This window comes from Ascaphus truei, chromosome 22 (assembly GCF_040206685.1).
Source record: "Ascaphus truei isolate aAscTru1 chromosome 22, aAscTru1.hap1, whole genome shotgun sequence".
In the NCBI taxonomy this organism is placed as follows: Eukaryota; Metazoa; Chordata; class Amphibia; order Anura; family Ascaphidae; genus Ascaphus; species Ascaphus truei.
Window position 1 is genome coordinate 1,567,529 of NC_134504.1, and position 8,786 is coordinate 1,576,314.

The window sequence follows — 8,786 nt, forward strand, 5'->3', positions numbered from 1 at the left end:
TAGATGCAGATACAGGGATAGAGGCAGATACAGGGATAGAGGCAGATACAGGTATAGAGGCAGATACAGGTATAGATGCAGATACAGGTATAGAGGCAGATACAGGGATAGAGGCAGATACAGGGATAGAGGCAGATACAGGGATAGATGCAGATACAGGTATAAAGGCAGATACAGGGATAGATGCAGATATAGGTATAGATGCAGATAGAGGTATAGATGCAGATATAGGTATAGATGCAGATAGAGGTATAGATGCAGATGCAGGTATAGAGGCAGATACAGGGATAGATGCAGATACAGGTATAGGTGCAGATGCAGATACAGGTATAGATGCAGATGGAGATGCAGATACAGATAGAGATACTGTAGAGTACAAACAGGTATTTTTGTGGACCTGGATGTTAGGAAATCAACCCCTATGTGGCCAAACGTTCTTGCGTATAACAGAATACACTGAACAGAAAGATAAGATCTGGTTCCTGGGTCTCTTGGCGCCCAAGTTGCAAACCGACCCGTCTCCCCTCCAGACACTCACGTCAGGGAGTGGGAGCTGCAACCACCAAACTAGGTGTAATGCTGTGCGGTCCTGGTACTGTGGGGATGTGTGAGTAAGAAAGCAGTGGTACTGTGGGGATGTGCGAGTAAGAAAGCAGTGGTACTGTGGGGATGTGTGAGTAAGAAAGCAGTGGTACTGTGGGGATGTGTGAGTAAGAAAGCAGTGGTACTGTGGGGATGTGTGAGTAAGAAAGCATTGGTACTGTGGGAATGTGTGAGTAAGAAAGCAGTGGTACTGTGGGAATGTGTGAGTAAGTGTAGTGGTACTCTGGGGATATGAAAGTAATAAAGTAGTGGTACTGTGGGGATGTGTGAGTATGAGTAGTGGTACTGTGGAAATGTGTGAGTAAGAGTAGTGGTACTGTGGGGATGTGTGAGTAAGAAAGCAGTGGTACTGTGGGGATGTGTGAGTAAGAAAGCAGTGGTACTGTGGGAATGTGTGAGTAAGAAAGCAGTGGTACTGTGGGGATGTGTGAGTAAGAGCAGTGGTACTGTGGGGATGTGTGAGTAAGAAAGCAGTGGTACTGCGGGGATGTGTGAGTAAGAAAGTAGTGGTACTGTGGGAATGTGTGAGTAAGAGTAGTGGTACTGTGGGGATGTGTGAGTAAGAAAGTAGTGGTACTGTGGGGATGTGTGAGTAAGAAAGCAGTGGTACTGTGGGAATGTGTGAGTAAGAGTAGTGGTACTGTGGGGATGTGTGAGTAAGAAAGTAGTGGTACTGTGGGAATGTGTGAGTAAGAGTAGTGGTACTGTGGGGATGTGTGAGTAAGAAAGTAGTGGTACTGTGGGGATGTGTGAGTAAGAAAGCAGTGGTACTGTGGGAATGTGTGAGTAAGAGTAGTGGTACTGTGGGGATGTGTGAGTAAGAAAGTAGTGGTACTGTGGGGATGTGTGAGTAAGAAAGCAGTGGTACTGTGGGAATGTGTGAGTAAGAGTAGTGGTACTGTGGGGATGTGTGAGTAAGAAAGTAGTGGTACTGTGGGGATGTGTGAGTAAGAGTAGTGGTACTGTGGGGATGTGTGAGTAAGAAAGCAGTGGTACTGTGGGGATGTGTGAGTAAGAAAGCAGTGGTACTGTGGGGATGTGTGAGTAAGAAAGCAGTGGTACTGTGGAGATGTGTGAGTAAGAGTAGTGGTACTGTGGGGATGTGTGAGTAAGAAAGCATTGGTACTGTGGAGATGTGTGAGTAAGAGTAGTGGTACTCTGGGGATATGAAAGTAATAAAGTAGTGGTACTGTGGGGATGGGTGAGTAGTAGTACTTAGTAGTAACAAAAGACAGAGACCCCCAATGCTACATACAACTTGGCCAATCATATAGTTAAATAAGTAAATGTTCTTTTGTGATAAGTGAGGGTCACTTTGACCCTTTGGCCAGAGCCCTGGAAGCTTGCAGACCCCGTCACCGTGCCCCCTCTTTCTGCAAATCCCTGCAAACTTTCTCTTTACCTGTCTAATATGAGGAGGGCGTCTTAATAGGCAGGTGCTTCACAGCTGCACCTCAGGACTTGCTATTTAAAGGTGGGAGGGCGAGCTTAGGACCAGGGAGGGCGAGCTTAGGACCAGGGAGGAGGGGGTCACAGACCTCCAAATAAGGGTCTGCCAATTGGAATGTGTGTGTTTGTTACTTAGTAGCACCTACACCAGGGGTGGGGAACCTCTTTTCTGCCAAGGGACATTTGGATATTTATAACATCGTTCGCGGGCCATCCAGACACAGACAGGCAGGCACACGGCAGGCATACAGCAGGCACACAGCCACCCCCCCCCCCCCTAACTCTGGTAGTTGCTGCTGCTGGGGGGATCGTGTAGGGCGGCTGCTGGGGTAAGTGCGGGGGGACTGCTGCTGGGGCTAGTACAGTGGCTGCTGGGGATCGTGTAGGGCTGCCGGCGCCTCACACCACCTCCTCCCTATCGGGCGCACGGCGGCCATTTAAAAAAAAAAATTAGCGTGACCCCGGTAATAGCAGTTGCCTTAGCAGGGCCAGACCAAATGATTTCGGGGGCCTTATACGGCCCTCGGGCCTGACGTTCCCCACCCCTGACGTACACAATGATAATAAAGAGGTTTCTCATCAACAACTGATCCCCACAGAATGACTCCGTATAATATCCACAACCTGAAAACAATAGATTTAAAAGGACAAACTGGAAGTGGCTCTTGTTTGCGGTACCTTAAAAAGTAGTGGTACTGCGCCTACGCAAACAGAAGTAGAAAGATCTCCCTATTATGTCTAGAGAAACACCCCTGTCTAATTAAAATCACATTTTATTAACACAAATTCAAATATAATTGTAGTGAGGTTAAACAATGAACCAAAATGATTAAAATAAATTAAAAATGAAAGGAGACGTCAGTGAGCTGAATCTCGACACTATTACTGGAAAGCAGAAAACAGCTATCTACTGCGGCTAACTTCAAGAGCTTTGAAACCACTTAAAAATAGCACATACACCGGCTTTATTTAAGAAAACGGTCAATATATATGATCACAAAATAAAGAGGGAGAAATCATTGTATTAAATCCTGGGGGTTTAATTAAAAGGTAAAACTTAACTTACAGGATTTTTGCTTTAAAAAGAAAGTGGAATTGTGTGTGTGTGTGTGTGTGTGTGTGTATGTGTATGTGTATGTGTGTGTGTGTGTGTATGTGTGTGTGTATGTATGAGTGTGTGTATGTGTGTATGTGTGTATGTGTGTGTGTGTGTATGTGTGTGTGTGTGTGTGTGTGTATGTATGTGTGTGTGTGTATGTGTATATATATATATATATATATATTCTGAAAACATGGTGGTGCAATTAAAAAGGTAGGAGGGGGGGCAGGTTTGCGGGATCAAAGTCCGAACCTTGCGAACTACGAGATTTGTTTGGAACTTCAAGTTAAACTTTCAAATTCCAGCGAAATTGGAGCCAAACCTGACCAGTTTATCCTTGGTTTGTTTTGTTTTTTGGAGAAAAAAAACTGCCAACTTTTGTGCAAAGTTCAACAAAATTTGCAAAAAAAATTTGCTTTTTTTAATGGAGCTTTTTTCACATAATTTTTCCCGTTTAAATTTTTTTCAAATCCAAAACCAATCGGGTTCTGGCAAAAAAACCCCCCAAAAACCAAACATTTATTTTAAGAACCAAAACATGACTGAACGTGCCCACCCTTATTATAAAGTAGGCGTTCTCGTGCCCATCACAATTTAACCCCTTCTTTTAAGCAGGCGGATGGTTTTCAACCTGTGTTCCTAGAGAAAATAGGGTTATTGTGGATATTTTGACACTGTACTATAATATTTGAAATGTCATATTTTTCGAAGCTTATGTAATGTTACGCGGCAAATACTGACAAAATAGCCTAGTGGTAATCACACCGTCTTTGTAGTGGGTGAACAGGCTTCAAATTCCAGCTGACCTTGGGCAAGTCACTCTATCGCCCCACTCCTCCGACACCCAAAATAAACTCTTAGGGGCAGAAACCTATTGAGCCGGCCCCACCCTATGCACGTCGTGCCACATAAGAAAAATATTACTAAACTGGATATACAGAAAGGTAAGTTTACATTAAAAAAAGAAATAATTAACCCCTCCCCCACTGAAAGTATTTTTAGACCAGGGTTGCGCAGTGTTTGTAACGATGACAGTCGTTGGCTAGATGCAGAGTTACCAGGGGCTGACATCACTTTTACTCAATGCAAATAGATGGCACTGTTGGCTTAGAAGTCCGCCCGTAGTAAGAAGGATAGAGGTTCTTTCGCAAGGATACAGGACAGTAATTCAGCCGGCGCACATCTGTGGATTGAATCATTTATCTTGTGGTAAGGTACAAATAACATGAAGAGCAGCATGAAGTCTGAGTGACAGCAAACACTCACATCGCACCCCAAGCCAGTGTCACCTAATAATAATAACAGCATGTTCTTGTATAGCGCTGCTAGTTTTTTACATAGCACTTTACAGAGACATTTTGCAGGCACAGGTCCCTGCCCCATGGAACTTACACTCTATGTTTTTGGTGCCTGAGGCACAGGGAGAAAAAGTGACTTGCCCAAGGTCACAAGGAGCCGACACCGGGAATTGAACCAGGTTCCCCTGCTTCACACTCCATGCCAGTCAGTGTCTTTACTCACTGAGCCGCTCCTTCTCCCAGGTTCCCCTGCTTCACACTCCATGCCAGTCAGTGTCTTTACTCACTGAGCTGCTCCTTCTCACCTTCTTGTTTGCGGAGAACAGCCAGTCCCAGTCCTCATCCCCACAGGTCAGGTTTTCAGGCAGGTTCAGCACAGGTGGCTTAATCAGTCCCTGCTTCACCACAGATAGCTCAATCAGTCTCTACTTCAGTACAGGTGACTCAATCAGTGGTCACTCATTGAGCCACCTGTGCTGAAACTGGGATATCCTGAATGAAAACCTGACCTGTTGGGGGGGCTTGAGGACTGGAGTTGAGCCCCTTGTACTAGAGGACACGGTCCAGGGTAAGAAAGTTTTAGGAGAGATACCTTTAGACCAGGTGTTCTACTGGAGGTGAGAACCACTGAATTAACCACTTCATAACCACCATTGTATGTTCAAATATCGGTATTCCAGACCCTTTGTTCAGTGTCATCTCAAAAATTAATTACTGTATATTTAAAGATGAAAGCCCTCCTCCCAGGCGCTCTTTTTAGTAAAATACAGGGAAATCTAAGAGTTCTGCAGGGTACACATTGCAACGCTTTCATTTCTATTTAGAAATGTTTCAAAAGCAAAACACTTAATTTAGTATCCCCCCCCACCCCTCCACACACACACACACACACACACACACACACACACACACACACACACACACACACACACACACACACACACACACACACACACACACACACACCACCACCACCACCACCACCACCACCACCACCACCACCACCACCACCACCACCACCACCACCACCACCACCAATAAAGTTTCTTATGAGGAAGCATTTTGCAACAAGAAAGGAGTGGATCACTGCGGACAGCCGTAAAATATTTCTTATACGAAGGAGATTGTGTTTGCAATGCTAGATGTTATCGAAGCCTTCTGTATGTACAGAGCAGGTGAAATGTTTTGATGTGCATATGAAATTGGTTACTGCTGTTAACATGCACACATCAAATCTGTTATGTTTGCATTCAAATACTATACGTCTGTTCGAAACAATCTGTATATAAGGAATTACTGAAGTAGCACAAAGGCATTGCGGATGGGTTTAAATAAGCAAATCATCAATATTTGATGGTCCAACCGTATTATCTGCATGCATTGTAACCCCACACAAAGTGTCTGCTGCTAGTGCCAACACATGTAGCATTGTTATTCATTGTTAATTTCCAAGGTCATTTGTTTGACCTTGCAACATCTCGGTGTTATGTTTCACAGGAAAACAGGCAGATGTCACTGAATGTGACAGCGTAAAAAAACATCAAAAACAAACAAAAATATAATAACACAGGTTTTGCATTAAATTCAAGTAATGCATATTCTGTGCATAACAAGTGTCACAACATATCATGACATACTGTATTGACTACAGTAGATATATACAGATATATTACACACACATTAAAACATCTACACACACACAAAATATAATTATTGAAATGTGTGTGTGTGTGTGTGTGTGTGTGTGTGTGTGTGTGTGTGTGTATATATATATATATATATGAAAATATATATATTTAAATATATGTCTGTGTATATATATATATACATATTTAAATATATACACACACACATAATTTATACATTTGTATATATAACATGTATTTACAGTTAAGGTACAGTAGCTGCTTTAGTGATGAAGTCTTTGCAGATGTTTGTCTGAATAGCTCTTTGCACAATTTCTAAACACAACATTTTTCATTTAAATGGCTTAAGAAGATTGTGGTAGGAAGTGGCTTTTCTCCGGAAAGTGGTTATTTAAATAGTGTATGAACGGCCAAAAAACAGTTGCTTCAGGGAAATAACTTATTCATTCACCAATATACAGTACAGCAGCGGTCCCGGGTATTACACTACAGCAGCAGCAGCATGCCCACTTAGCAGGGTCATTAATATGACAGTATGTTACCCTTTACATGCCACTTAGCAGGGTCATTAACAGGATTAAGCATATGGGGACAGTATTTACCCTTTACATGCCAGGCTGAAATAGTTTTAATAGCTGCAATATTTTTTAATAAGAAATATTCTGGCAGCGAAAGGGTTAAAGTTCTACTTAAAGGAACCCAGAATGTTCTGTAATGTGCACATACTGTATATGATTTAAGTATAAATGACCCATTGCAAAACCAAGGTGTCTCCAAGCGCATAAAAGGGCTTTTCTACTAAACACCGGGCTCTGCAGACAAACCAGCTGTAAAAGTGAAAAGGAGACCCCTGTGACCTGCCCACCTGTAGGGTGAACTCCCCAGGGCTTCAATCCCCCTACCTGATCTGAACTTGCTCCGAATCAACAGCGAATGTTCCGAGCCCAGAAGTGTCATGTTGTTGGGTTGAGCAGGATTCCAGTGTCACAAAATATCCCCCCGTGCAACCATGAGGGGGCTCAGGGGGGGGGAAACAGGCATCCAAATACCCCCAGCCCCCTGTGCAGCTGCGATGCCCCTAGTGCCTCAGCCCGGGGAGAGGGGAGAGGGGAGAAGTGAGAGGGGAGAAGTGAGAGGCTGCGGAGAACCTGGTCCCACCCGGCGCTGTGCTCTCCTCCGTGTAAGTGCCGAGTCCCCCCAGCTGCGCCCTGCTCCTCACCCCCAGCAGGTCCCTCCTCCCACTGACACTTTACTATCACAGCATCACTGCTCCAGCTGATGTCACAGACCCGCACTGGGTGATTACTGCTGCAGGCACCACTGGGATATTAGTACCAAGTATCCCACCCAGCCAATGAGCGGCCAGGGTCCCCGGAGCGCAGGCTGGGAAGCGCTGCAGCAGCGCAGTGATGTGGGGACCCGTGCGCCTCGCTGCCAGGAGGGACATTTACGCACCGCTGGGCTGGGATGTGCTGGGATGTACTGGGCTGGGATGGGATGTACTGGGATGGGATGGGACGTACTGGGCTGGGATGGGATGTACTGGGATGGGATGTACTGGGATGGGATGTACTGGGATGGGATGTACTGGGATGTGCTGGGATGTGATGGGATGTACTGGGCTGGGATGTACTGGGATGGGATGTACTGGGATGGGATGTACTGGGATGGGATGTGATGGGATGTGCTGGGATGTGATGGGATGTACTGGGCTGGGATGGGATGTACTGGGCTGGGATGGGATGTACTGGGATGTGATGGGATGGGATGTGACATGCTGAGTGTCACAAGCTGTACTGTGTGCATATTCATATTATAAGGCTGCTCAAATCAAGCCCCCAACAGGTCAGATTTTCAGGATATCCCAGCTTCAGCACAGGTTGCTCAATAAGTGGCTGATTACTGAGCCACCTATGCTGAAGCAGGGACTGATTGAGCCACCTGTCCTGAAGCAGGAACTGATTGAGCCACCTGTGCTGAAGCTGGGATATCCTGAAAACCTGACCTGTTGGAGGGGACATGCCACTGCAGTTAAGCACCCCTGTTATAAGACCTCATTGCATTCATGCGCAGGAAAGCAATGCACCAGTTTCTACCTGTGGTTGCATGAAATGCATCTTCTGTTAACTTGTAAATAATAACAGCTTAAACGTGGAGGATTATGTTGACATTAAAAAATAAATGATGCACAGAATAGGATACAAAGGGTGAGCACTTTCACTGGGGCTTTTGGTTCAGAATAAAATGTGTGTTTTCCCAAAACTAGATTTATTTTGGTGTTTTTTTTTAAATATGAAAAAAAATCTAAATAAGCAGGAAGTTTCTAAAATAGCGTCACCACGCACGAGCAAAAATGCTTCAAATAAGTATAAAATCTTATTAAAAAAAACAATTGGGAGTTTTGCTTTTTTGCCCGCGGCTCTGGGCACAGTAAGTCTTGTTACATCTGCATATTTTTTATAAGGTATTATATGTGTCACAAAAAAGCCGACAGGTCAGAGGGGGTATCTTTATGCCAACCTACACCCAACACAGGTAACCTTACTCCTATAACTCCTCCCCTAGATGCTCCTGTAACCGCTCCCTATAACTGCTCCTATAACCGCTCTCTATAACGCCTCCCCTAACTGCTACTATAACCGCTCCCTATAACGCCTCCCCTAACTGCTCCTATAACGCCTCCCCTAACTG

The 8,786-nt window shown here is 44.7% G+C and overlaps 1 protein-coding gene across 5 annotated transcripts in view; it reads right to left on the minus strand.

The window, feature by feature from the left end:
* Positions 1-7,381, minus strand: part of MYOCD (myocardin) — a 65,612-nt gene extending 58,231 nt beyond the window's left edge. For all 5 annotated transcript variants that reach the window (XM_075579628.1, XM_075579631.1, XM_075579629.1 and 2 more), the window contains exon 1: positions 6,998-7,381. In XM_075579628.1, coding sequence (XP_075435743.1) covers positions 6,998-7,052 — 55 coding nt within the window. In that variant the 5' untranslated portion in view covers positions 7,053-7,381. The remainder of the gene's footprint in view (positions 1-6,997) is intronic.
* Positions 7,382-8,786: the final 1,405 nt, after the last annotated feature.